The sequence below is a fragment of the Saccopteryx bilineata genome, chromosome X (genome assembly GCF_036850765.1).
Source record: "Saccopteryx bilineata isolate mSacBil1 chromosome X, mSacBil1_pri_phased_curated, whole genome shotgun sequence".
In the NCBI taxonomy this organism is placed as follows: domain Eukaryota; kingdom Metazoa; phylum Chordata; class Mammalia; order Chiroptera; family Emballonuridae; genus Saccopteryx; species Saccopteryx bilineata.
Window position 1 is genome coordinate 107,350,203 of NC_089502.1, and position 27,192 is coordinate 107,377,394.

The 27,192-nt window shown below is 40.9% G+C and overlaps 1 protein-coding gene across 1 annotated transcript in view; it reads right to left on the reverse strand.

Annotated features, from left to right (window-relative positions):
* Window positions 1-26,031, reverse strand: part of LOC136317769 (phosphatidylinositol-binding clathrin assembly protein-like) — a 38,706-nt gene extending 12,675 nt beyond the window's left edge. The window contains exons 1-9 of the mRNA XM_066250510.1: window positions 25,953-26,031; window positions 22,053-22,195; window positions 18,330-18,405; window positions 16,555-16,657; window positions 16,307-16,400; window positions 16,076-16,187; window positions 14,637-14,743; window positions 13,832-13,873; window positions 3,527-3,606 (exon numbers count right to left, since the gene is read on the reverse strand). Of these exons, the coding sequence (XP_066106607.1) occupies window positions 3,527-3,606; window positions 13,832-13,873; window positions 14,637-14,743; window positions 16,076-16,187; window positions 16,307-16,400; window positions 16,555-16,657; window positions 18,330-18,405; window positions 22,053-22,195; window positions 25,953-26,031 (836 nt within the window). The remainder of the gene's footprint in view (window positions 1-3,526; window positions 3,607-13,831; window positions 13,874-14,636; window positions 14,744-16,075; window positions 16,188-16,306; window positions 16,401-16,554; window positions 16,658-18,329; window positions 18,406-22,052; window positions 22,196-25,952) is intronic.
* Between the last annotated feature and the right edge of the window lie 1,161 nt (window positions 26,032-27,192).

Genomic DNA, 27,192 nt, shown 5'->3' on the forward strand with positions numbered 1-27,192 from the left:
CAGTGAAAAAGTGTTAAAAAAAAAAAAAAAAAGGAGCCAAGCCTGACTAACTGGTGGCACAGTGGATAGAGCGTCAGACTGGGACTCAGAAGACCGAGGTTCGAAACCCCCATGTCACCAGTTTGAGTGCGGGCTCATCTGGTTTGAGCAAGGCTCACCAGCTTGAGCCCAAGGTCGCTAGCTTGAGCAAGGGGTCACTTGTTCTGCTGTAGCCCCCCGCTCAAGGCACATATAAGAAAGCAATCAAAGAACAACTAAGGTGCTGCAACAAAGGATTGATACTTCTCATCTCTCTCTCTCTTCCTGTCTGTCCGTCCCTATCTTTCCCTCTCTCTGTTTCTCTCTGTCTCTCTCACATAAGAAAAAAAAAAAAAAAGAAGCCAAGAGTTTGGTAAGAAGAAAACCAAGAGGCAAACTGAAGAAAGTTTATCAAAAAGAGTGAGTGATTAAATATCTCCAAGGCTATTGAGGCATCTCAGTAAGATGAAGATTGAGAAATTACCACTGGATTTTACAACATGGAGATCGTCGGTGACTTTGATAAGAGCCATTTTAGCGGTATGGTGGGTACAAAAACATGATTTGTATTACCTAACTACTTAAAGTTCTTAAAGTAATTCAAAAGTAAAAATATTAACACACTGTTTTTAATAATTGTAAAAAACAGGAAGACAAAATAATCAATTAAGACATAGAGGATTTGAGCAACACAATTAACAACTCGATCTGACACTGTACCCAGCAATAGCAGGATACAGTTTTCAAGTGCTAATGAAACTTCTACCAAAAAGAATGATTATATGTTGGGCCATGTATTAACAAATTTCAAAGGACTGAAATTATGCAGAAAATATTCTATGACATACTGCAAGTAAGCTAGAATTTAATAACAAAATAGATAATTAGGAGACCCTTTATGCATGTAATTTTAAAATGCACTTCTAAGTAACACATGGGGCAGGTCCTGTTCTAAGCATTCTACATGTATTGTCTCATTTATCCTGATAGCCACCTTCTGAGATGAAGAAAGCTGAGGTACAGAGAAGTTAAGTGATCTGCCCAAAGTCACAAAGTTCATAAATGGTAGGGTGAAATTTGAACTCAAGCACTCTAGTTCTATGTCCAATATTTATGAATCATAGTGAGGTAAGAGAAAAAGTTATTTCAGCTGGCCACAGAATTTTCAACAGAATTGGTTCAAGCAGTGAGGGTTAAACAACCTGGGCCAAGTGCTCAGGGTAGCATGTGTGGAGATCACCAGTAGTCAGTTTGTGTCTCTTGGTGATCAGAACCATATGCCTTTATTATACCATGGTAGTAGTTCCCCTACACCCCCTATACTCTACTTGAGATTCACATGCACAACAGACTGAATCCACAGATTGTCAATCGCTATGTTTAATCATCTTACAATATCTGTTGTAAGCACTGATAATTCCCAAACCACAGGGACTCAGAAAGTTGTCCTTCTTTTGGAAATGAAGAAAATGTACAGTATTTGTTATACATACGGTTTTACTAAAATGCACTTAGTCCATCGTTTTGGTTAAACTCACCCATTAAAATTGCTGGTGTATCCATAGAGAATATATGCACAAAAAAAAAGAACAACATTTAAAATAAATACAATTTAAGTCTTTGAATTAAATTAAGAACTTTAATTCAAATACATATATATACAAACCTTATGATAACATATCTCATTATTACATGAATTTATATCTAGAGGATCAAGTAACATCACTGAAACACAATCACCCCTTAAAAAACAGAATATGGCTGATTATGAGCAGTCATGTGCCAGTACATATATAACAATCAGCTCATCAGAAAAAACAAAAGACTTCGTTTTGTAGTGTTTGTCCATTTCTGTGCTGTAAATACTTCCATCATGGCCAATTTCAAGTTATTAGTGTGACATCAAGCATCTTGCAAAATTCCTGAAAATTTAGCATTGGGCTCTTGTAAGCTGGTATGAGCTGTATCTAGCATACTCTACTAAAGTATCAAGCAAACTAACCTTAGGAAATTAAAATCATATTAAGCATTACAAGGTATGCACTAGATGTATGTATATGTTTCTTTGCAAAATTTATCTTTTAATTAGCAATTATTTGCATGTACAAAATTCAAAAATTACAAAATGGTATACAGTTAAGACTCTCCTACCTATCTCTTTCCATGAGCCACCAAGTTCTTCTTGGAGGGGGGATATTTAATTCATTTCTTGTACACAGAAATTATATAAACATATATATTCTTTGCTTTTTTAAACAAAGATGGTGGCATACTACACTTGGCTTCACATCTTTCTCATTTTCCATTTAACAATACATCTTGGATATCATTCCATTTCAGCACATAAAAACAAGCTCCTTATTGATAGTCATTTTGCTATTATAATGTTGCAGTGAATATCTTTGTTCGTGCATCATTTCACAACTGTGAATATATATATTACATAAATTCCTACAAGTTAAATTACTAGGTAAAAGATTACTTCAGGAAGAGGCAATAGACATAGTAGGTAATTACACAGTAGAATAATTAGATTTAATCCTGTCTTCAATTATTACTGATATTCATATATTCATATCATATGACATATTCATATAACATAATATTACCTAAAACCTCAGATTGGATTGATGAAAATTTCAAAAATGAACTATTTGAGCTGGAGGCAATCAACGAATGCTGGAGACTTAAGAGATCACAAGAAAGATGATACACACTTGAGAACCATATATGTATTACCCAACTGAATCTTCATTTCTTTAATTCATGCATCTATCTATCTATCTATCTATCTATCTATAAATTATTCCATTCATCCAACTATATACTACCTAAACATTTATCTGGAATGAAAATAAATTAGAAATAGTCTACAGACTTGTTCTCTAATTGAAGGTGATAATATATAAATCAATTATGATCAACATAACCTAAAGTAGAGTAAATGAATAATATATGACTTTTACAGAAAACTGGACAATAAAATGAAATCAACCATAATTTTCCACTCAAAAATAACTAATTGGAACATTTCCAAGTGATATACCTTAAAATTTATATAATTCAATTTGCATGTATATGCATATATAGAGGAGTACATGTGTGTGTACATGTATACACACATATATTATTATGCATACTATTTTGTGAATAAACAGTTTTTTATGCCATTAAGTAATCATCTACAATAGTTATTCTCACTAGGGGAGCCCCTAAGAAAGGAAATAAAATTCTTCAAAAGAGAAAGTTATTCCAGTCCCAACCTCTGACTTTGAGACTAATTTAGTGTAACAAAAGATGTTCCTTTGAGAAGCAATCACCCTTGCGAAGAGTATGGAATCCTACAAAATGCTGAAAAACTCTGTTCTATGTTATCATTTAAAATCACTACATAGTATTCCTTCATATTATTCAAAGCCCATAATTCATTTAAGCATTCTCATGTTGTTAAAATGAGGAAAATTAGAGGGAAAAAAATTAACTTGTACTCAGACATTTATTAACTTACCTGTAAGGAGGTAAAACATCAATTTTCTTTTCTAAAGAATCTAAATGCTGTTTTAGTGCTTCAAGTAAACTGTAGGGTGCCTAAAAAGTTATTATGAAAGTGTTATTTTCTTATAGTTTTAGTAAATTCATGCTCTCCTATAACATACAAAAAAGTTTTTTATTTGTTTTCTGTTGTCTTTAGCTTGTTGAAGCCAGCAACCATGTTCTCAAGCAAGTGACCTTGGGCTTCTAGCCAGCCACCTTTGGGTTCAAGGCAGCAACCATGGGATCATGTCTGTGGTCACACACTCAAGCTGGCAACCCCATGCTCAAGGTTTCAAACCTGGGACCTCAACATCCCAGGTAGATGCTCTATTTATTGTGCCATCACTGGTCAGGCCATCATAAAAACATTTTGAATAAAAATAAAGACATTTGTATAGCAAATTCATTAAAGCTAAATAATTGCTACTAGTAAATTCATTGTTAAAAGTGACATCTTTGTAAAAAAAAAAATTGACATCTTGGTACCAAATCAGACTTTCAAACTGCTTTTACGCAATTGTTTTAAAATAACAGCAAAAAAAAAAAAAAGACTTTTAAAATGATCCAAGAGGCCTTGCCTGGTTTGCTCAGTGATAGAGCATTAGCCCAGCACGTGGATGTCCCAGGTTCCATTCCAAGTCAGGGCACACACCAGAAGTAACCATCTGCTTCTCCACCCCTTCCCCTCTCCCTTCTCTTTTTCTATCTTCCCTTCCCCCAGCTATGGCTGGATTGGTTTGAGCTCATTGGCCTGGGTGCTGAGGATGGCTCTGTGAAGCCTCCATCTCAGGTGCTAAAAATAGATTGGTTGCGAGCATGAGCCCAGATGGGTAAGGCACAGGCCTCAGACAAGGTGAAATTTCTGGGTGGATCCCAGTAGGGGCGCATGCAAGAGTATCTATCTATCTATCTATCTATCTATCTATCTATCTATCTATCTATCTATCTATCTATCATCTATCTCCCCTCCTTGCAACTTGGAAAAGAAGGGGGGGAAATGATCAAAGAACTGCTAAAATAGCTATCCCTTTTGGAGAAGATATTGTGCATGAAATCAGTTATTATTTCTGATTTCATCATGAGTCACCAATAAATCTAAGTAAAACATTAAAGAGAAGAGGAAGAAGGGAAAATAAAGAAACTAAGAGCTAGAGAAAAAAGGGGAAAAAAGAGAAGATCTTACTCATATCAGCAAAATCAATCATGGTCTCTAGTCTCTGCTGAAATGTCACTGTGGTAAGGTACCAAAGAATTGCAAAAATTAATATTAGTATTTTAGGAGAAAAAGTCAGTCTTCTTGCCCTGTCTTTTCTTTAGAAAATGTAGAAAATGGAGGGAGAAGGATATAGGAATTTCCTGATTTACAAGGACAGCTGGGTCATTTAGTGTAACTATAGTTCTCTGAAAGGATAAAGGTTATATGAAGAACTTCTGGCCCTGGCCGGTTGGCTCAGTGGTAGAGCATCGGCCTGGCATGCGGAAGTCCCAGATTCGATTCCCGGCCAGGGCACACAAGAGAGGCGCCCATCTGCTTCTCCACCTCTCCCCCTCTCCTTCCTCTCTGTCTCTCTCTTCCCCTCCCACAGCCGAGGCTCCATTGGAGCAAAAGATGGCCCGGGCGCTGGGGATGGCTCCTTGGCCTCTGCCCCAGGCGTTAGAGTGGCTCTGGTCGCGACAGAGCGATGCCCTGGATGGGCAGAGCATCGCCCCCTGGTGGGCGTGCCAGGTGGATCCCTGTCTGGTGCATGCGGGAGTCTGTCTGACTGCCTCCCCGTTTCCAGCTTCAAGAAAGAAAAAAAAAAGAACTTCCTTTCCATATGAGACAAAATTTACATATTTACATACCCTACACTGATTTTAACTCTCCCCCCTTTCCTGGAATCTTGAGAGTAACATATACTTCTAGGCAAAGGAGGGGAGATAGACACTAAAAGATTTGTGAATGTCTTTGATATGTAAAACGACATCACCATTGTGTTACCTTGAAAGTTTTAATGTCTTTTATAGATGCTCTAGACCAGGGGTAGTCAACCTTTTTATACCTACTGCCTTCTTTTGTATCTCTGTTAGTATTATAGTAAAATTTTCTAACCGCTCACCGGTTCCACAGTAATGGTGATTTATAAAGTAGGGAAGTAATTTTACTTTATGAAATTTATAAAGCAGAGTTACAGCAAGTTAAAGCATATAATAATAATTACTTACCAAGTACTTTATGTCGGATTTTCGCTAAGTTTGGCAGAATAAATCTTTATAAAACAACTTACTATAGTTAAATCTATCTTTTTATTTGTACTTTGGTTGCTCTGCTACTACCCACCATGAAATCTGGAATGTCCACTAGTGGGCGATAGGGACCAGGTTGACTACCACTGCTCTAGACAAATGTTATAAGCTTGTTAATGATTGTGTCATGCTCCCCTGTATGTGGTCAGGAGTATATGACCAGCCTCAGAGTTATATTCTAGACTGCACGATTTGGGTCAGCTATACCCCGTGTTAGTCATATGCAGCTGGCTTAATCAATAAAACTCCTCAAAAATTCATTTGAACTTGATGTCTCTAAGTAAACCCATAGAAGTAAGGTACGTTACTTTACAACATCACCTCCTCAACAGTGATCTCTCTGACTAAAACAGTACCTACCAACAATTTCTTAACTCTTACTATATTTTATTTTTCTTCATAACATTTATATTTACTGAAATTATAGGTTTCTTTCTTTGTATGTTTATTGTCTGTCTCCTGGCAACAGAATATAAACCTCCACAAAGACAGGGTTTTGTTTTGTTCACCAACGAATCCTAAGTGTTTGACACAAAGTAAGTACTTAATATTTGTTGACTGAATATAGATGCATATTTTTATTCTTTGTTCCCATTAAAAACAGAAAAAGTGGGCTTCATACCTAAGGTCCATTATCTATCAGAGTTCTTTTTATTTTATCATCTCTCTCCTGAGCCAATCACTCACTCTTTAGGAAAAATATTATAGATAAACAGTACCCAAGGCACAAGGGATACAGCTACATGCAAAAATAAACTTCATGACCTTAGAAGCTCCAGTCTACAGGGCTGAGGGTAGAGAGATAGCAAATAATCACATGAATAAATGTAAAATCGAAGTTGTAGAAAGTACTATGAAAGAGAAGTATATGATACTCATTGTTTAAGTAGGGGAATAAAACCAAGTCATAAAAGTCAGGGAAGCAAGCCCTCCTGAAGAAAGTAGCAGTTAGGTGATATATAAAGGACATATAACAGATAAGGAGATAGCAGGAGAGTAATTAGTGCTGCAAGCAGGAGAACAACATGAACAAAGGCCCTAGGAAGGGCATATGGCACAGACCAAGAATAATGATGAACTGCGTTGCTAGAGCAGAGAGAGCAAAGGGAAAAGTGAGTGAGATGAAGCTGGAGAGTAGGAAGGGATTACACCAGTGGTAGTCAACCTGGTCCTTACCGCCCACTAGTGGGCATTCCAGCTTTCATGGTGGGCCGTAGTGGAGCAACCAAAGTATAAATAAAAAGATAGATTTAACTATAGTAGGTTGTTTTATAAAGATTTATTCTGCCAAACTTAGCAAAAATCCAACATAAAGTACTTGGTAAGTAATTATTATCATATGCTTTAACTTGCTGTAACTCTGCTTTATAAATTTTACAAAGTAAAGTTACTTCCCTACTTTATAAATCACCATTACTGTGGAACCGGTGGGTGGTTAGAAAATTTTACTACTAACAGAGATACAAAAGAGGGCGTTAGGTATAAAAAGGTTGACTACTCCTGGATTAGACAATGCAGGATCTTAAATTAAAGGCAGTGTTGGGGAGTTTGGACTTTATCTTATGAATACTGGGTGGCCACTCAAGGTTTTTAAGTGAAGGGTGAAATGATCAGATCTGTGTTTCATAAGCTGTCAGATTAGCATCATGGTTGCATTATGTAAAATAAACAGAAGGGGAAAAATATATAGAGGCAGACTGGAAAGCGACAGAGGATGGAAGTTTAAGTTTAGGATGATGGTTTTGTGGCAAAGATTGACATAGATGGGCAATGAAATGCCAGTTGGGTGAGGGTTTACTGAAGGAATTGTTTACAGAGCTGTGGACAAGGCTAAGAGATAATTCTAAGAGAAAAAGGGGAGTGCTATTAATGATTATAATGGCAGAAAAAGTATTAAGAATGAAAGTAAACACATGCGCCTGAAAACAGTCGAAGGAGCCTGGATACCACTTGGTGTAGAGGAGCTTCCAGAATAAGACAGCTAAACACAAATCCACTCAGAGGGATTCTCCTGTTGGGCTAAAAGGTGGAGATCAGGAGAAGACCTTTTCAGGGATGCATCTTAACAATGTGGGCACCCTGAACACAAGAGAATTAAAAAAATTTGTCCCTGATTGAAGCCCACAGGCACCTTTCTGGTGGGGAAACCATAAAGTCTAAGGCCTAGGGAGAACTTCAAAGGTTCAAACATTTAAGATAGGCAAGAGGGAGTAGAGGGCTCCCTCAAAATGATCAGGGGACTGACTGCTAGTGTTACCAGGGCAAGCACACATGTTTGGCCAATGGACAGAGTATTTCTGCTTCATTCAATCAGTCATTCAATAAATATATAACAAAATAACTAACAAAAATAAAAGATTTCAATATTTGAACAATACTAGTTGAAAACATTCTTTCTCATTTGATATACTTTCAGACAACTCACTGATATGTCTGCTATACATTAGACATATGATAGCTATACATTTGCAGAAATGCTCCCATCCAAGGTCAACAGATGTAATTAGCAGAACACTGCTTAGAATTACTGAAAACTAAAATGCACCAAGGTGTTTTACAATGAAAGGGTACCTATGAAGCCATAAGGCCACTTTCGTGAGGCACACAGTTACCCTCCACCCTCCCAAACCGTGAAACGCTGTTGTGAAGGTGGGAAAATGCATCCAGGTACACATTATAGTGAAACCCAAGTAGGTCTCCAAATTTGTGTCCCTAGAGTTTTGATGAAATGTGTATGCTTGAATTATTCTAGTGCAAAATAAAAATACATCAGATTGCAGACAGAGCAGACCCTGCTACATGAGTTTCCAGGAGTCACACCCAAACAAGAACTGCATGGAATGGTCAAAAGGAGAGGGGTGGAGAGGCAGCTGCTCACAGAAAGAGGTTCTGTAAGCCCCAGATGATGTCGATGTTGAAAACAAGGCAAAAGGGATTAGCTGAGGAAACCAGAGAGACTGCTTCTTAAGAAAACAGAAGGGGAGGCTCTGGCCGGTTGGCTCAGCGGTAGAGCGTCGGCCTGGCGTGCGGGGGACCCGGGTTCGATTCCTGGCCAGGGCACACAGGAGAAGAGCCCATCTGCTTCTCCACCCCTCCCCCTCTCCTTCCTCTCTGTCTCTCTCTTCCCCTCCCGCAGCCGAGGCTCCATTGAAGCAAAGATGGCCCGGGCGCTGGGGATGGCTCCTTGGCCTCTGCCCCAGGCGCTAAAGTGGCTCTGGTTGCGGCAGAGTGACGCCCCGGAGGGGCAGAGCATCGCCCCCTGGTGGGCAGAGCGTCGCCCCCTGGTGGGCGTGCTGGGTGGATCCCGGTCGGGCGCGTGCGGGAGTCTTTCTGTCTCTCCCCGTTTCCAGCTTCAGAAAAAAAAAAAAAAAAGAAAAGAAAACAGAAAGGGGCCCTGGCTGGTTGGCTCAGCGGTAGAGCGTCGGCCTGGCGTGTGGGGGACCCGGGTTCGATTCCCGGCCAGGGCACATAGGAGAAGCACCCATTTGCTTCTCCACCCCCCTCCCCTGCTTCCTCTCTGTCTCTCTCTTCCCCTCCCGCAGCCGAGGCTCCATTGGAGCAAAGATGGCCCGGGCGCTGGGGATGGCTCCTTGGCCTCTGCCCCAGGCGCTAGAGTGGCTCTGGTCGCGGCAGAGCGACGCCCCGGAGGGGCAGAGCATCGCCCCCTGGTGGGCAGAGCTTTGCCCCTGGTGGGCGGGCTGGGTGGATCCCGGTCGGGCGCATGCTGGAGTCTCTCTGACTGTCTCTCCCCATTTCCAGCTTCAGAAAAATACAAAAAGAAAAAAAAAGAAAAAAAAAAAACAGAAGGGGTTGAGTGAGCCTTAAAATGGGCAACCTGCACTTAACAGTATCCATTCACATAAAGACTGCTGGAAACACAAGGAGAAACTGGCCAGTAACATACAGTCACAGAGGAAGACCTTAACAAACCCTTTCAAGGATCTAGTAGCAGATTGGCTGAGAACGCTCCTTGAATCTGTACATTGTTTTGAGTAGACCTCTCTCAAATGTGGTAGACTGCAAGTGGCAAAAAACCTTTGTAAGTTCTAGGCTTAGCAAAAGGCTAAGTTCTCCCCCCACACACCTCCATATTGGCTATGAAGCTGAGTATATGCACTCATCTCATACCCCCACTTCACTTGCTTGCTTAAGTTGCTGGAAGCAATTTACATGCCCTTCCTCTCACCCTTTGTTCAGATGTTGGTTGATTTCACTTATGCATGGTGGGGGGATTCCTGTTTCTGCCTTAAGAGAGTTCTTGTTTTTGCCTCAGATGTGTGACTTTGTATCAAAGACTTATTTATTTGCATATAGCTATATAATAAAGCAAACTGGGATCTATATCTCTCTCATTGCCATCAGCATTGAAGAGGCCTCTGGATCCCATCCTCTTTTCTCAGTGAGTCTATTTTCTTAATTCCACACCGTTCTCCCTCAGGACCCAGAATTACTAGCTGCGCTGGTCGCTGGTCCGTGGCACTCAAAAAGACCAAATGAGTAGGGCAAAGGTGAGGCTGACTTAATTCTCACCTCTCCAGGCTCCCTCCCCTTCCACAGAGCCCTGCATTTCACTCCATTCCAGGGTTTCCAGAGCACCTAACAAAGCACATAGCAGGAGCAGCTCTGCCAACCCTCAAGGCCATGACAAATGGCTTTCTGCTCTGGCTGAGGGCCAGAGGCCAGAGTACTTATAAGAAAGCTCTTCCAGTAAAAAGAGTTGATTTATGGATGAAGGAATCAGGGTCTGCATGAAAGTTTACCAACAAAGACCCTCATCTGTCTTCTGCAGCCTTTCCCAAAGCCATCTACTTTATTTTTTAATCAGACCAGAGCTAGGGTAAGGAGGAGAGAGGGTGGCCCAATGAGCAACATGAACCTCCATCCTGGGGCTCCTCCAGTCAAATGCGCCCCTAGAGCTCCAGCTACAGGCACTGACCACTGAAGGAGGCTGAGGCCAGGTCAGTTAATGCTCACTTGTGTCCCTAAAGTTGCTGAGCTGTGGTTCTCAGCAAAGAACCCCTTTCCACCTGCCTAAGGAACTGAGCTCAATGTGGAGAAAAATGAAAGAACTACATTTTGGGAGATATCCCAAATGTAGTCTTCATTCTTTGTTTTTCAGGAACTCAAGGGCTGGGAACTGTGTTTCATTCATTACAGCAGCTTCCTCCTGGTAGGGGTCAAGCATGTGCATTTGAATGAATGTTGATTGAAATTCACTGGTTACAGTACCTTAGGGCAATGAAATCCCATCTTATCCTCTACTAACCCAGATATTCTCATTGTCTATATGTCTGGTTATCTGACTTCTCATTCAGGAAGCCATGCACTATTTCACCTGCTAGCGGTTCTCATTGTGGACCACTCTATGGTGCTCAATGTCTACGCACAAATCTGTCATCTGTACTTGAGGAATGTTTGCGTTGTATGTACCTGAGAAGTATGTATGTTTATGAGAAGACATCAGACATAAACTCCCTCCTTCTCTGCAACTAAACCTAACATTTATTTGCATCTGCAATCATCTTCTCTTCCTTGCCTCCTCTATCTTCTTATTTGAAGCCACTGTTTCTACTGTATTCTGGATCCAATATCCTGTCATTCCCTAGAGGACCTCAATCTAGTACCTCTCTCTCTCCCTACATCTTTACTCTCTCTCTCTGTTCAAAGGCTTCATGACTACCACCTGAGCCAGGTACTGTCTGAATAGTCAACATTCCTCCAGTTCCCACTATTGCAGGTCTGCCACACTAGGTCCAGGAACCTGGTTGGAAAAAGAGTAAAGGCACTGAATTGTGGGATGGAAAAAGCTGCAGGGACAGCCACAAAAATCTGAGTCTCCAGATTCCCTAGAGACTTCTGAGCCTAAAGAAGTGTCCTCTTCCTTCTTCCTTGTTGGAGATGATACCCCACAAGTTACATGCATCATCAGGATCTGTTCCCATCCCCCTCCTCACCTCTAGGACTTTAACTACAGTTAAGTCACAGCATAGCCCAGCTAGGGACATGCCTCTGAAATAGCCTCCATCTGCCCTCCAGGCATAATAGTAAATAAAAAAAAGATCACCTCCTAGGATGATGGCATAACTTAGTGCCGATCTTAAAGATAAAAAAAGGTGCAGGGATAATATCCCCATCATATCTCCATGTAATTTACCAATATGGCCCCCAAAGTAGTTGGGCCCTAGAGAATGACAAACCACAGCATAATCAATTAAGTAGTAACTCAACTGCAGCCATGGTGCCAGCCACTATAGTTTCTTTGGTAGAGATGAGTTAACATAGTCGCAAGTGCATGGTAAGTACCTATCAGTTTGGTAAATGTTCTGCTTTAGGTTGGTATAAAAAATGTAGACGAGTTCCTGGATAGTGGTGCAGTGGATAAAATATTCTCCCAGAATGCCAAGGTCATCAATTTGATCCCAGGGTCACTGGTTCGATCCCAGAATCACAGGTTTGATTCTGGGGTTGCCAGCTTGATCCCAGGGGTGCTAGTTCAACCCTGAGGTCTCTTCAAGTCCTGGTCATGGCATATATGAAAAGCAATCAATGGCACAACTAAGTGGAACAACAAGTTGTTGCCGCTTTCTCCCCTTCTCCTCTCTCTCTCTCTCAAAAAGTGTGGATGAGAAAGATTTAGTAGGCTTATGAAATGGACAACAGTATATATTTATAGTTTTGACCCAAGCTGTGTTAACTCTTCTCAATCCTCTGTCATAATATGGTCAGAAGAAGTCTTAGACCATTTAGTTACCCCTCAAAAAATCACAATGATCCACTAGTACCCATGACATCATGCCAATATAATCAGATGAGCAAGACAAAGTCAGAACAGTAAAGAGCCTGAAAAGCTACATGTGCTCCAGAGGGTAGAGTAATAAAGATTCAGGAGCCTTCCACATCAGTAAAATTTTTAAGGTTTTAGTGACCAGGGGTATATCAGGAAATCGCATCCAAAATAGAATATGAAGTATTAAATTGTGCATCTTCTACCACTTAAAAGGAAACACAACACCTGGTAAGCCTCTTTGGGTTCTGGAGATAAGAAGTTTCCACACCAGGGAAGACTGACTGCTTTGGTCTACAGCCCAGGTAATCTAAAATCCTACCACACTGTTTAGGGGCCAGAGCAGTAAAGGTCTCTGTAGCAGGTTCTGGCTGGTCCAGCCTTATGGTAGAGTTGGGATGGAGCACAGACAGGTCCAGGAGACACAAGCAAGCTTCATGAGCAGGTAGCCAGAACCCTCGTTTTATCCACACGTGCTGTATTGCCACCTCTACCTCACTCACTACCATGAGGAATTCCTGCTGACCAGCTTCTAAGGAACAGGTGGTATTACACCCATTTTGCAATTGCAGAAATGAGACACAGAGAATGAAAATGAGTTGTTTGAGATTACACACATGAAACGTAAACAAGGCATCCTCAAACCTAAGTTTATTGTTATAAATACTATGCTATTTCCACTTAAAAAGCATGGTCTAATTGTTATATTATGAGTCACCATTTAGCACTCAGCTGGGAACAGCCTCTTTCTAAGACCAACAGTCAGCTCACACACCTTTTGAGAAGACATAAGATTATGTGTATATACCAGTGATTTTCAACTGGTGTGCTACAAGAATTTTTAAAACATGTAATACTATTTAATCAAAGGCACTGACCTCTTTTTCCTTAGATTGTCAAATGAAAAAAAAATACAACAGCCAACACAATAGCTTCTGGTGTGAATAAACCAAAATTATACCAGAGTGGCAAAAAATATATTTTTGGTGTGTTGCAAATTATAGTAATTAGTTTATGTGTTACATGAGATGAAAAATGTTGAAAATCACTGGTATGTATGGTATGTATGTATATGTTACTTCATGGAGAAATGAAAATATACATATAGGTATATGGCAAAGCATGAGGTCTCAGATTACAATTAATAAAATAATCACACAAACATAAAGATAGAAAAATCATTTAAATACATAGGAGAAATACACTGACCTGAGTAACATATGGAATGCTGTTCTGGTCAATTCCAATTTTCTGAATTCACATAAAGGTGGTGGGGAGTACACATTAGAGCAGAGCATGACAACAAAGAAAAGTAACTGTGAGACTAATGTAGCCACAAAAGCGAGAATATCCAAAGAGCATAAATGCCTTGCTAGGCTGGTATTTATCTAGATCAAGAAAAACAGCAGACTAAAGTATGCCTTGTACACTTAAGCACAAACTTATACTTGTCCCAAGGATAAAATTGTAAGCTATTAAGTCTTTGCTGTCTGGATGTCATACAAATGTGTTCTAATTTTTCAAGTAGTCAGAGTCAGTATTATTCATATTGTTCTCCTATGGGTAAAATGTCTTTTTTTTTCTTTTTGGTTTTCAGAGATTCTACTATTGCTTGCCCAGGTGGGCTTCTCTTTGTATTTGTCTTGGGTTCCTATGAGTATCAGGGCAGATGTGGGACTCACTTCATGGGTTTCCTTTTCTCATTTATCACCCTGTTCTTCCTGAAAAGATTTACATCATCTATATTCTGGCCCAGTGTTGGAGTTGTTTCTGCTGAGAGGAGTAAGCTTGTGATCAGTTATTCTCATGGCTGCAGAGATACTTGTAAGACTGCTTTTGTGTACAAGTGCATTGAATAGTACAATTGAGGTACTTAATTTTAGTTTTACTATTTACAAAATAGTTAAAACTACTACCAATTTCGTGTGTCTTTTTAGTGGTGGTAGTGGTGGGGGGATAGTTATACTGGATACTAAACAAATACAGAAAACATAAAAGTCTTGGAGTTGTATACCTCTGCAACTTTTAGGAACTGTGCCAGTTTTTTTGTTCTTCCAAGAAACTCGATGTAAATATCCAAAATTTCCTTGCACTGGTTCTTCCTCATATCAAAAAACCTGTCTAAAAACAACAACAACAAAAATAACCATGAAGGAGCCAATAACAGCAATTTTCAAGTTTCATTCCATTCTGATTATTCTATTTTAAGTTAATTCTGGAAATGAATTTAATGTATTTAAAATAATTATAGTTTTAATAGTTATTTTCTGTTTTAAAAAGCAACAACAACAAAAAATAAAAAATGAAAAGCAACAACACTGCTCAATTTATATATTTCATAGATTTTTATGGGTAAGTACTGTACATCAAACACTGGTGCTGGAAATATACCTAGAATTTAATAGCATACAGAGATTGTTTGCATAGTTTAGTTTCAATTTCTACAACTTGTAGTCTGTAATCTTTTTGAAAATTCGGAAGCTCTCTGAGGTAAGGAGCTGATTTCCTACTCTTTTATAACTCTACAAATGTACTAGGTACTTTTTCAGTATAAGAAAAATATCAAATTCTCATCAATGAAGTCTGGAGAACCATTCTTATGAAATGAATCATTCTCTAGGTCAAAACAATGACAGACAATTTCTAAAAAGCTTAAGAAATATATGCTTATAGAAAATCAATAACAGGCCCTGGCCGGTTGGCTCAGCGGTAGAGCGTCGGCCTAGCGTGCGGAGGACCCGGGTTCGATTCCCGGCCAGGGCACACAGGAGAAGCGCCCATTTGCTTCTCCACCCCTCCGCCGCGCTTTCCTCTCTGTCTCTCTCTTCCCCTCCCGCAGCCAAGGCTCCATTGGAGCAGAGATGGCCCGGGCGCTGGGCATGGCTCTGTGGCCTCTGCCTCAGGCGCTAGAGTGGCTCTGGTCGCAATATGGCGACGCCCAGGATGGGCAGAGCATCGCCCCCTGGGGGGCAGAGCACCGCCCCTGGTGGGCGTGCCGGGTGGATCCCGGTCGGGCGCATGCGGGAGTCTGTCTGACTGTCTCTCCCTGTTTCCAGCTTCAGAAAAATGAAAAAAAAAAAAAAAAAAAAAAAAGAAAATCAATAACAATTACTTATGTTATAGTTTATATTTTCTTAGTAAAGACATAATTGTATTTTTTTATCTTGGTGGAGTGTGCCTTAATGAGCAATGATAAAGTATGGTAACCCATGGTGATTCCCTGATAAATTTCCCAAAAATATCAGTTAGCATTTATATAAAAACTGAAAATTTCTGTGGCTAATTAAGCAAATTTTTAACCAAAAAAGCAATATAATGTCTCATTATTTAACTGCAAGTATCTTCTACTTTGAATCTAAAACAAAAATGAGTCTAAATATAGACATAAAAGATTTTTACAAATAAATTATTTTTACTAGTTTTTTAGAATGCAATGTTTATACTTTAGCTTACTTAGCAGATTAAGCATTCCCTCATTATAGGCTGCAAAGAGGTGAAGTGAATCCTTAAAAAGCAGCATGAAAGCAGCATGTATTATACCATTGGTCAGTTCGCCAGGATTTGCCTGGAAATTAAGTAAAAGAGTAATCAATAACCAAGAGTTCAAAAAAATTTCTTCCCCCACCTATAGTTAAACAATGCCATTTACCAATATTTTAAAAAAAGGTTCTATAAAGCTCTTACATTAAAATTAAGAAGAGCATCAAACTGAGTTTGAATAACTAGAAGTGTATCTAGCAGCTCTCTAGTATTCATAGTTCTCATCACACCACGTATCCTATAAAAGATCAGAGAAATTCATTACCATAAAAAATTAAGACTTTGAGAAGCATTATGACATCAGCATCCTCATACAACTGTGTTTTGATAAACTATATATCACAGCACATATATATTTCAGTATTTCTTATTTACAAACTAATGTTACTGACCCTCTCTTGGCTTTGGTGATGTCAGATGCAATGTATCTATATGCGAGTGACTTTTCATTCAAGTACTTGCTATATCGTCTGATGAAGATTGACATAGTACAGCCTAAAAATGAAATATTTTAATTATTTCTAATATAACCAATATTTACCATTTGTAATACATTTCAGTAAGTGCAAAGACTTATCATTCCAAATTCATCCATATTTTTGAAAGCCAAAACTAGAATGGCCTTTTATTAATCATCTAACCCAGGGGTCGGGAAACTTTTTGGCTGAGAGAGCCAAGAACGCCACGTATTTTAAAATGTAATTCTGTGAGAGCCATACAGCGACCCGTGTACATTACGCATTATGCAATAAAAATTTGGTGTTGTCCCGGAGGACAGCTGTGATTGGCTCCAGCCACCCGCAACCATGAACATGAGCGGTAGGAAATGAATGGATTGTAATACATGAGAATGTTTTACATTTTTAACGTTATTATTTTTTTTATTAAAGATTTGTCTGTGAGCCAGATGCAGCCATCAAAAGAGCAATGTCTGGCTCATGAGCCATAGGTTCCCGACCCCTGATCTAGCCCAACATTCCTCAAACTTTCTGTTAAAGATTATTTTTTACTTCTTCAAAGCCTTGATATCACCTGATGATGTGGTTTTGATGGTGACATTCCTGAACAGAGGATATAATTAAACTTTATCAATTTCTTTCACATTTCCACAAAAAAATTATAAATTCATAACATTTTCCTAAAACTTCCTGTCTCATTGTATTCTTCTTCCACCCTCTGTCCATGCAGCAAATGACCTTGCTCCCTAGACAAAATGGAGGAAAAAAAGGCCATAATGGAAACTAAACTCCTCACTACTCAATTTCCGAACATACCTTGATTCACTTATTTAATTTATTCATTCAACAATTGTTGAGTGCCTACTGAGCCAGGCACTGTTCAAGATGCTGGAATTTCAGCAGTGAACAAAACAGACAAAAATCCCTGCCCTCATGGACCTTACATTCCGATGGAGGACTGATAAATGAGCAAAAGAAAAGAAAAACACAGAGATGGTTAGTCGATGAGAAATGGAAAGAAAAAAACTCAGGCAGAGAAGGGACATAAGGTCGTGTCACGCTTTTTGATAAGCTGAACAAGGAAGGCCTTAATGAATAAACAGCTGGAGAGTTCAAGTTCCTCTATCATTAGCACATAGCATATTCTATTATCCTTAATAAGCATTCAAATGTATTATCAATAAATTTAGAAATTATCTACCAGCCTGACCTGTGGTGGCCCAGTGGATAAAGCATTGATCTGAAACACCAAGGGTGCCAGTTCAAAACCCTGGGCTTGCCTGGTCAAAGCACCTATGAGAGTTTATGCTTCCTGCTCCTCCCCCCTTCTCTCTCTCTTTCTTTCTTTCTCTCTCTCTCTCTCTCCTCTCTCAAAAGTGAATAAATTTTTTAAAAAAGATATTATCTACCATCAAAAAATGTACAACACATCACACTCTTTATAATTTGGAACCATTTTTTTTAAAACCAAACCCAGTTTTCAGAACTTTTCCCTCCTTGCCAGAGGCGGATTTAACGGCAGGAGCACCGGATGCATGCTCTGGGCCCTGACTTCTGAAGGGGCCCGCAAAACCCCAACTTTACACATTTTTCTAATGACACCAAGTTTAAGAGGCTCAATATTTTCTTCTGCACCGATGGCTTCAACTGACCTTAATCCGCCTCTGCTACTTGCCACATAGAAATATTTCCATCAAAAATCATCTTACCTTCGTTGACACTGTTGTCCAGGAAGTTGTGTAAAGTAAATAATGAGCTTCTAGATGCAAGATGTCGGATAAAACGCTGTCAAATAAATGTGCCAAATCAAAAAATTAGTTTCTGTTCACAAATAGAGTTCTTTAATGATTTTATCATTGTGAATAAATACTTTTTTATTTATTAATTTTAGAGAGGAGAGAGAGAGAGAGAGAGAGAGAGAGAGAGAGAGAGAGAGAGAAAAGACAAAAGAGAGGAGCAGGAAGCATCAACTCCCATATGTGCCTTGACCAGGCAAGACCAAGGTTTCGAACCAGTGACTTCAGTGTCCCAGATCTACGCTTTATCCACTGTGCTACCAAAGGTCAGGCAATGAATTACTAACATAATTCTTTTTTTTTTTTTTTTTTTTTTTTTACAGAGACAGAGATTGAGTCAGAGAGAGGGATAGATAGGAACAGACAGACAGGAACGGAGAAGATGAGAAGCATCAATCATCAGTTTTTCGTTGCAACACCTTAGTTGTTCATTGATTGCCCTCTCATATGTGTCTTGACCGCGGGTCTACAGCAGACCGAGTAACCCCTTGCTCAAGCCAGCGACCTTGGGTCCAAGCTGGTGAGCTATTGCTCAAACCAGATGAGCCTGCACTCAAGCTGGCGACCTTGGGGTCTCGAACCTGGGTCCTCCACATCCCAATCCGATGCTCTATCCACTGCACCACTGCCTGGTCAGGCCTAACATAATTCTATCTTACAACTTCTGTATACTTCACAAGCATTGATTAAGATGAGCACCACTGTATCTTGGGCTACACAACATGAGGACCTGCAGTGTTGTCCTGTGTTTATACACTTCCCAAATTAAAACAGGGTTAAACATTAAAACTCATGTTTGTACATATTCTTTCCCCCCAAGGTTTTCTATCTAGTCATTCCCTTTTTTATTTTTATAACATTTAATTAATTACAGAATTATTTAAATTAATAGTAAATTATTTAATAATTTAATTTACAGAAAAATAAAGTTTTATACATCTGTGTACCCCACCTCACTACCAAGAAATGACATCTAACTTTTTGATATATCTGCTTTAGGTCAATTCTTTTTCTTAAAAAAAAAATAGGAGGGCCCTGGCCGGTTGGCTCAGCGGTAGAGCGTCGGCCTGGAGTGCGGGGGACCCAGGTTCGATTCCCGGCCAGGGCACATAGGAGAAGGGCCCATTTGCTTCTCCACCCCCACCCCCTCCTTCCTCTCTGTCTCTCTCTTCCCCTCCCGCAGCCAAGGCTCCATTGGAGCAAAGATGGCCCGGGCGCTGGGGATGGCTCCTTGGCCTCTGCCCCAGGTGCTAGAGTGGCTCTGGTCGCGGCAGAGCGACGCCCCGGAGGGGCAGAGCATTGCCCCCTGGTGGGCAGAGTGTTGCCCCTGGTGGGTGTGCTGGGTGGATCCCGGTCGGGCGCATGCGGGAGTCTGTCTGACTGTCTCTCCCCGTTTCCAGCTTCAGAAAAATACAAAAAAAAAAAAATAGGATTAAAGTATTACAGATAAAGTTAAAAATGCTCTTAGCCCCACCCCTAACTTTTAGTTTATTCTCCTACCTGGAAGGTACCTGTTTCATAATTTTAATGTGCTATTTTTAGTCTATTTTCTTTATGGCTTCATATATATTTGTTCCATGGAAAAATATTAAGTGTATTTAAAAAATTTATATAAATGATATTTTACTCTTATCATTTTACAATTTGCTTCCTCTAATTAGCATGGTTTTCTGAGATCTACCTTGTTGGTATACATCCCATTTAATACAATGTAGTATTTCATTGTATAAACACATCTCATTTCAGTTATCTGTTCCCTACTGATGGAAATTTAGGTGATTTCTACTTTCTAAATATATAAATATGCTATGAATAGTGGATTTTTTGGGTCACTGGACAGGGCATTTTCAGTTTTACTAAACATGTTTCAATGCTCTCCTTTGACAGCAATAACCTGCAGCAACTAATAATTGCATGTCATCCAACGATATGTCAATTACCACTTCCTCAAGGTCTTCACTACTCTTGATATTGCTGTACATTTAAATTTTTTCTTATCTGTGCATGTTCTCAGCTATTCTGGTTTTCTTTTCTATAAATTCTCTGTTCATTTCTTTTGTTTATTATTCCATTGTACTGTCCTTTTCTTATTGATAATGTATTCTGAATATGATTATTTGTAATATGCAAACTCTTATTCCAACTTTATGATATCTTCCCTACTAAAATGTCATAAGCATATTTGCCTACATTTTCTTCAATTTTAAAATTTAGGTTTTTGCATTTACCGATATTTCAATCATGTGGAATTTATTTTTTATATAGGGTAAGATAAAGATCTCATTCTGTTTTCTTAATTGATATTATTAAGGTGACACTAGTTAACATAATTATACAAGTTTCAGGTGCCCAATTCTACAATACATCTCTGTACTCCATATTGTGTATTCACCCCCCAAGATACCCCTTATTTTTTCCATAGGGATGTTGCTTGTACCAAAAGGCTTTATTTTAAATTCCATACTTTCTCCAATGTTTTTTGTGCCACAAAGTTCCCATATAAGTATAATTTTACTTCTGAGTTCTCCACTGTGTTCCATTTATATAAATGCTCTATTTTTACTAATATGATACCATGTAATTACTGTTGTTTTATAATCATCTACAAAATCCTAATTTTTTAAATGCAAGGCTTACTGAGATAAAATGTCAATTTGAAGTAGAAAATAATAAGTACAGTGGTACCTTGAGATATGAATTTAATTCATTCTGTAACTGAGCTCGTAAGTCAGTCAACTCGTATATCAAACTGCCGATACTGGACCCGTGCGCCAAAGCACCAACAAGCAGCAGCTTCCCGAATCACGACTCCTATCTCAGAATTTTGCTCAGATCTCGAACAAAAATAGGGACCGAGTTGCAGCTCGTATCTTAAAAAATTCATATATTGGTCTGTTTGTGTCTCAAAGTACCAGTGTAATTTAATGTTATAGAACATTTCAGTTGTTTTATAAAATACAGAGTGTGAGGTGAGGTGGACAAGTGATGATGTAATGCATTCAGGTATCCAGTTTCTCTTGGTAAAGTAAAGCAGTAATGTAGCAATAAATTTTTAAGGGCTTTCTCTTTTTGGTCTAAATCAGCTAAAGAATTGAGAAAAACAGCCAAACTATTGTCCACTTTAGTATCCAGTGGCTAAAATGGTATACCTCAGTGGTCCCCAACCTTTTTTGGGCCACGGACCGGTTTAATGTCAGAAAATATTTTCACGGATCGGTCTTTAGGGTGGGACGGATAAATGTATCACGTGACCGAGACAAGCGTCAAGAGTGAGTCTTAGATGGATGTAACAGAGAGAATCTGGTCATTTTTTAAAAAATAAAACATCATTCAGACTTAAATATAAATAAAACGGAAATAATGTAGTTATTTATTCTTTCTCTGCGGACCAGTACCAAATGGCTCACGGACCAGTACCGGTCCATGGTCCGGGGGTTGGGGACCACTGATATACCTCAAATACTGATTACAAAGATATATTCCTATGCAAAAATGAAAAAAATCAGTTTTTTAATACTCACTGCTATTCACTTCCCTTACTTGTTACAATTGAAGGTAAAAGGTGGTAAGCCTTTGCTAAATCAAGAAGATCTTGCAGTTGGAAATGACTACCATATTTATATATACCATGCTCACCTCATTTCCATGCACCATAAGGTGATGCACAGTGACCAGGGCTTTGAACACCACCACCCAGCTGTTGCTCCCAGTTTTCTTAGAAAGAATGTCAGCCAGATGTTTAACACTCATATTTGTTTCATTTATGTAATGTATTAGATCTAAATTAGAAATAGTGACAAACATTAAAATGCAGATTGAAAAATAATTTTCAAAACCAAAACTGGTAACTTTAATTTAAATACAGATGCAATCAAATCTCAGATAAATGACAACAGGAATAATACAAAACATTTTCTTCATTACAAGTATTACAATTTGTAATAACATATGCTACATGATATTTAATGTTTCTCTACCCTATTGTTCTGTATACTTGATGAGGATAAGGACTGTGTCCATTTTGGTCACTATTGTCTCCTCAAGACTCAACACAGTAGTTGGTACCTAACAAATTATAGTAAATACTGGTTAAGTGAATAGGATTCAAGAAGGCAATTAACATACCCAAGGGCATACAGTTAAGTGGCAGGGCTTGTATTTGAAATCAGATTTGTTTGACCCTGGACACCAAGATATTAATCATTATGTCATGCTGCCTCTCTCAAGAAAATGTTATCCCATTAAAGTTCAGTCAGGAGTTTTCTTTGTAGTATCACTCTGTATCTGACCATTTAGTTTGCATTCTTTAACCCCTTACTATTTTTTTCTTGAGTCCACTTCCCCATAGATTTGTATTTGGTTTATTGCAAAAGCTTTCCAATTCCCTGCCTCAGGATTATAATCATCATTTATTTCATACAGCTCCTCAAAATCTACCTTTCATTGTTTCATTTGCCATTCAAGAATATGCAGCAATTCCATGAGGTTTATCAGTTCAAAATCTTTTTTACTTTCAAAACTATAAATTATCATTGTAAAACTTCATCCCTAGAACTTATTCATTAATCAGTATCTTGATATGCATAGCACTAGGATAGGTATTGAGGACAGTGCTTAACAAATATGCCAGTGGATCGGAGCAATAGGCTGAGCCTAACTGCATACCCAGATTCATTTATTCAACAAGTGTTTAAAGAAAACAGAAAATCATGGTGCTGACTCAATAGTCCCCCTTTGGTTGCATGCATCTTTCACATAGATCAGTGTTTTTGAGCCACTAGTCCCTGGACTGGTCTGCAAGAAATTTTGTGCTGGTCAGTGAAAGAGTTAACCACCCTGATGTTTATGAAGACTACAGAACAATCATTATAAACCCAATAATTATAGATTCTATAATTTTTATACAACATCTTTTGCAGACAGGCAGACAATTTCTGGCCAACTGGCACTGGTCCATGGACCCGTGTTTGAAAAACACTGACATAGATGACTATTGTTCCTCCTTTAGGTCTTGAAAAACCAATTCTGGCACATATGACATTACACCATCCAGGGCTAGATAATGTATATTGTGCCAGAATCTAGCATGGAGCCTGCCCAGAATAACATTCAGCAAACTATATGTATGAAATTAAGTTGCTTAACTTAGTGAACTGTTAGTTGCTCTAATACATGCATTACTGTCACGATGATTAGAAGATAAAATTTAAAAAGGCAAATACATAATGTCCATGGAGTTTTATTTTTATTTTTTTATTTTTCTGAAGCTGGAAACAGGGAAGCAGTCAGACAGACTCCCGCATGTGCCCGACCAGGATCCACCCGGCATGCCCACCAGGGGGCGATGCTCTGCCCATCTGGGGGATTGCTCTGTCCCCGGCATGCCCACCAGGGGGCGATGCTCTGCCCATCTGGGCTTTGCTCTGTTGCAGCTAGAGCCATTCTAGTGCCTGAGGCAGAGGCCAAAGAGCCATCCTCAGCGCCCGGGCCAACTTTGCTGCAATGAAGCCTTGGTTGTGGGAAGGGAAGAGAGAGACAGAGAGGAAGGAGAGGGGGAGGGGTGGAGAAGCAGATGGGCACTTCTCCTGTGTGCCTTGGCCGGGAATCGAACCCGGGACTCCTGCATGCCAGGCCGACACTCTACCACTGAGCCAACCGGCCAGGGCTATGTCCGTGGAGTTTTAAAGCAGAATACCAAAATAAGAGGTGATCAGAAAAATGAGTAGGCTATGAATGTTTCAACAGCAGTAGGATCTATACGCATCTTGTCAATAGGACATTTTATTTATAAAGACCCTGCTCACAATAAACTCAAACAATAGGGAGTAGGAGATCTTGAGAGTCTATTCTGTCTTTGAGCAAAAGCTAACTTTAAGAATCAAAACTTTTTCCCCTGAAAACATACACAGGAACACAAAAAAATGTTGCCATGGACACTATAAAGCGTATTCATGGCCCTGGCCGGTTGGCTCAGCGGTAGAGCGTCGGCCTAGTGTGCGGAGGACCCGGGTTCGATTTCCGGCCAGGGCACACAGGAGAAGCGCCCATTTGCTTCTCCACCCCTCCCCGCGCTTTCCTCTCTGTCTCTCTCTTCCTCTCCCACAGCCAAGGCTCCATTGGAGCAAAGATGGCCCGGGCGCTGGGGATGGCTCTGTGGCTTCTGCCTCAGGTGCTAGAGTGGCTCTGGTCGCAACATGGTGACGCCCAGAATGGGCAGAGCATCGCCCCCTGGTGGGCAGAGCATCGCCCCTGGTGGGCGTGCCGGGTGGATCCCAGTCGGGCGCATGCGGGAGTCTGTCTGACTGTCTCTCCCCGTTTCCAGCTTCAGAAAAAATGAAAAAAAAAAAAAAGCCTATTCATGGACCTGAGGTTAAGAATACCAATGGAGGCCCTGGCTGGTTGGCTCAGTGGTAGAGCGTTGGCCTGGTGTGCAGAAGTCCCGGGTTCGAATCCCGGCCAGGGCACACAGGAGAAGCGCCCATCTGCTTCTCCACCCCTCCCCCTCTCCTTCCTCTCTGTCTCTCTCTTCCCCTCCCGCAGTGAGGCTCCATTGGAGCAAAGATGGCCTGGGCGCTGGGGATGGCTCCTTGGCCTCTGCCCCAGGCGCTAGAGTGGCTCTGGTCGCAACAGAGCGACGCCCCGGATGGGCAGAGCATGCCCCCTGGTGGGCGTGTCGGGTGGATCCTGGTTGGGCGCATGCAGGAGTCTGTCTGACTGTCTCTCCCCGTTTCCAGCTTCAGAAAAATACAAAAAAAAAAAAAAAAGAATACCGATGGGGGCCCTCGCGGGTTGACTCAGTGGTAGAGCGCCTGCCCGGCGTGTGGATGTCTGCGGTTCCATTCCCGGCCAGGGCACACGGGAGAAGTGCCCCTCTGCTTCTCCACCCTTCCCCCTCTCCTTTCTCTCTCTCTTTCTCTCTCTCTCTCTCTCTTCCTCTCCCACGGCCAAGGCTCCATTAGAGCAAAGCCGGCCCTGATGCTGAGGATGCTGAGGACGGCTCCATGGCCTGCGCCTCAGGCGCTATAATGGCTCTGGCGGCAACGGAGCAATGCCCCGGATGGGCAGAGCATCGCCCCCTGGTGGGCTTGCCGGGTGGATCTCGGTTGCGCATGCAGGAGTCTGTCTCTCTGCTTCCCCGCTTCCAACTTCAGGGAAAAAAAAATACCGATGGGAAAATTTGTTTAATAGACTTTAACTTTTTTCCTTCCTTTATTTCAGAAGATTCACCGAATATCATGCTTTATAAGGGGCTTAGGTTGGCTTTGTACTTGAGATCATTCTCAGAAGCCTGGGTTGTAATTCTAACACCTTTTGGGTCCTAAGTTATTTAAATAACAATTTGGAGCTAAAAAGTCTAGTAAGTCTCCTCCAAGTTCAATCAAAGATAACTAGAAGTGAGGATCCAATCTCTCAGGTCCTACAGCAGCCATGAGCAGAGAGAGGAAGGTTGGGGAAGGCGAGTAGGGTGCTGCCATTAGAGGCACCTAGAGTACACTAGGCCTGTGAGCCACTTGCTCCAGACCTCCTCCTACTCACCAGCTAGGTGTTTTGGCTCTGGTTCCATGAGCTCATCCGTGGTCGCCCTGAGGGCAGCCTTGGACGCCGATAACCCCATGTGGGCGTCCGCAGACCGCCAACCACGGAGATGGATGGCTGCGGAGTCTGACTCTTCCGCCTCGGTATCAGAGGACTACGCAACAGACCAGCGCCCCCTAGAGACCGAGAAGGCGCCAGAGGTGACGAAAGAAAGGCTTTGTTCTGTAGGTAGCTATCAGCAGATGACCTTTTCGAGGAGCCTGATACAGAAATGCAACATTATGAGGTGAGATTTTTTATTTTTCTGAAGCTGGAAACAAGAAGAGACAGTCAGACAGACTCCCGCATGCGCCCGACCGGGATCCACCCGGCACGCCCACCAGGGGCGACGCTCTGCCCACCAGGGGGCGATGCTCTGCCCCTCCGGGGCGTCGCTTTGTTGCGACCAGAGCCACTCTAGCGCCTGGGGCAGAGGCCAAGGAGCCATCCCCAGCGCCCGGGCCATCTTTGCTCCAATGGAGCCTCGGCTGCGGGAGGGGAAGAGAGAGACAGAGAGGAAGGAGAGGGGGAGGGGAGGAGAAGCAAATGGGCGCTTCTCCTGTGTGCCCTGGCTGGGAATCGAACCCGGGACTTCTGCACGCCAGGCCGACGCTCTACCGCTGAGCCAACCGGCCAGGGCCTGAGGTGAGATTTTAAGTTGTGAAGTGCTAGGGTTCTATAAGAAAGCTGAGAAAGGTGGCTGTGTGTCTGAAAACAAGTTCCAAAGTCAGTATTAGGCTTAGGGCGGGGCATTTCCTGAGAGGTAAAGGTACACACTTTGTGTAGTAGACACTCAAAACAAAATAAACAACCACTGAATGAATAGTATGAGGAAGGGGGATATTTTAGGGGCTCCAGATGAAAGATCTGCATATATTCAGATCTTGGGAAGTTAAGCGATCTTATGATGGTGCTTTGAGAATCTTTACAGTGCCATTATTAGGGAGGCTTTGATCACCCTTTATGGGCTGTATCGTGTCTGAGATGATATCCTCCTACCCTTCATTAAGCACCAGATACAGAAGTTCATACAGTTGTTTAATAGTATTCCTTTATTATCATTTGTCCCTGGCGGGTTCTGTCAGTGTTAGAGCGTTGGCCAGGCGTGTGGGAATTCTAGGTTTGATTCCCGGCCAGGGCACACAGGAGAAGCGCCCATCTGCTTCTCCACCCTTCCCCCTCACCTTCCTCTCTATCTCTC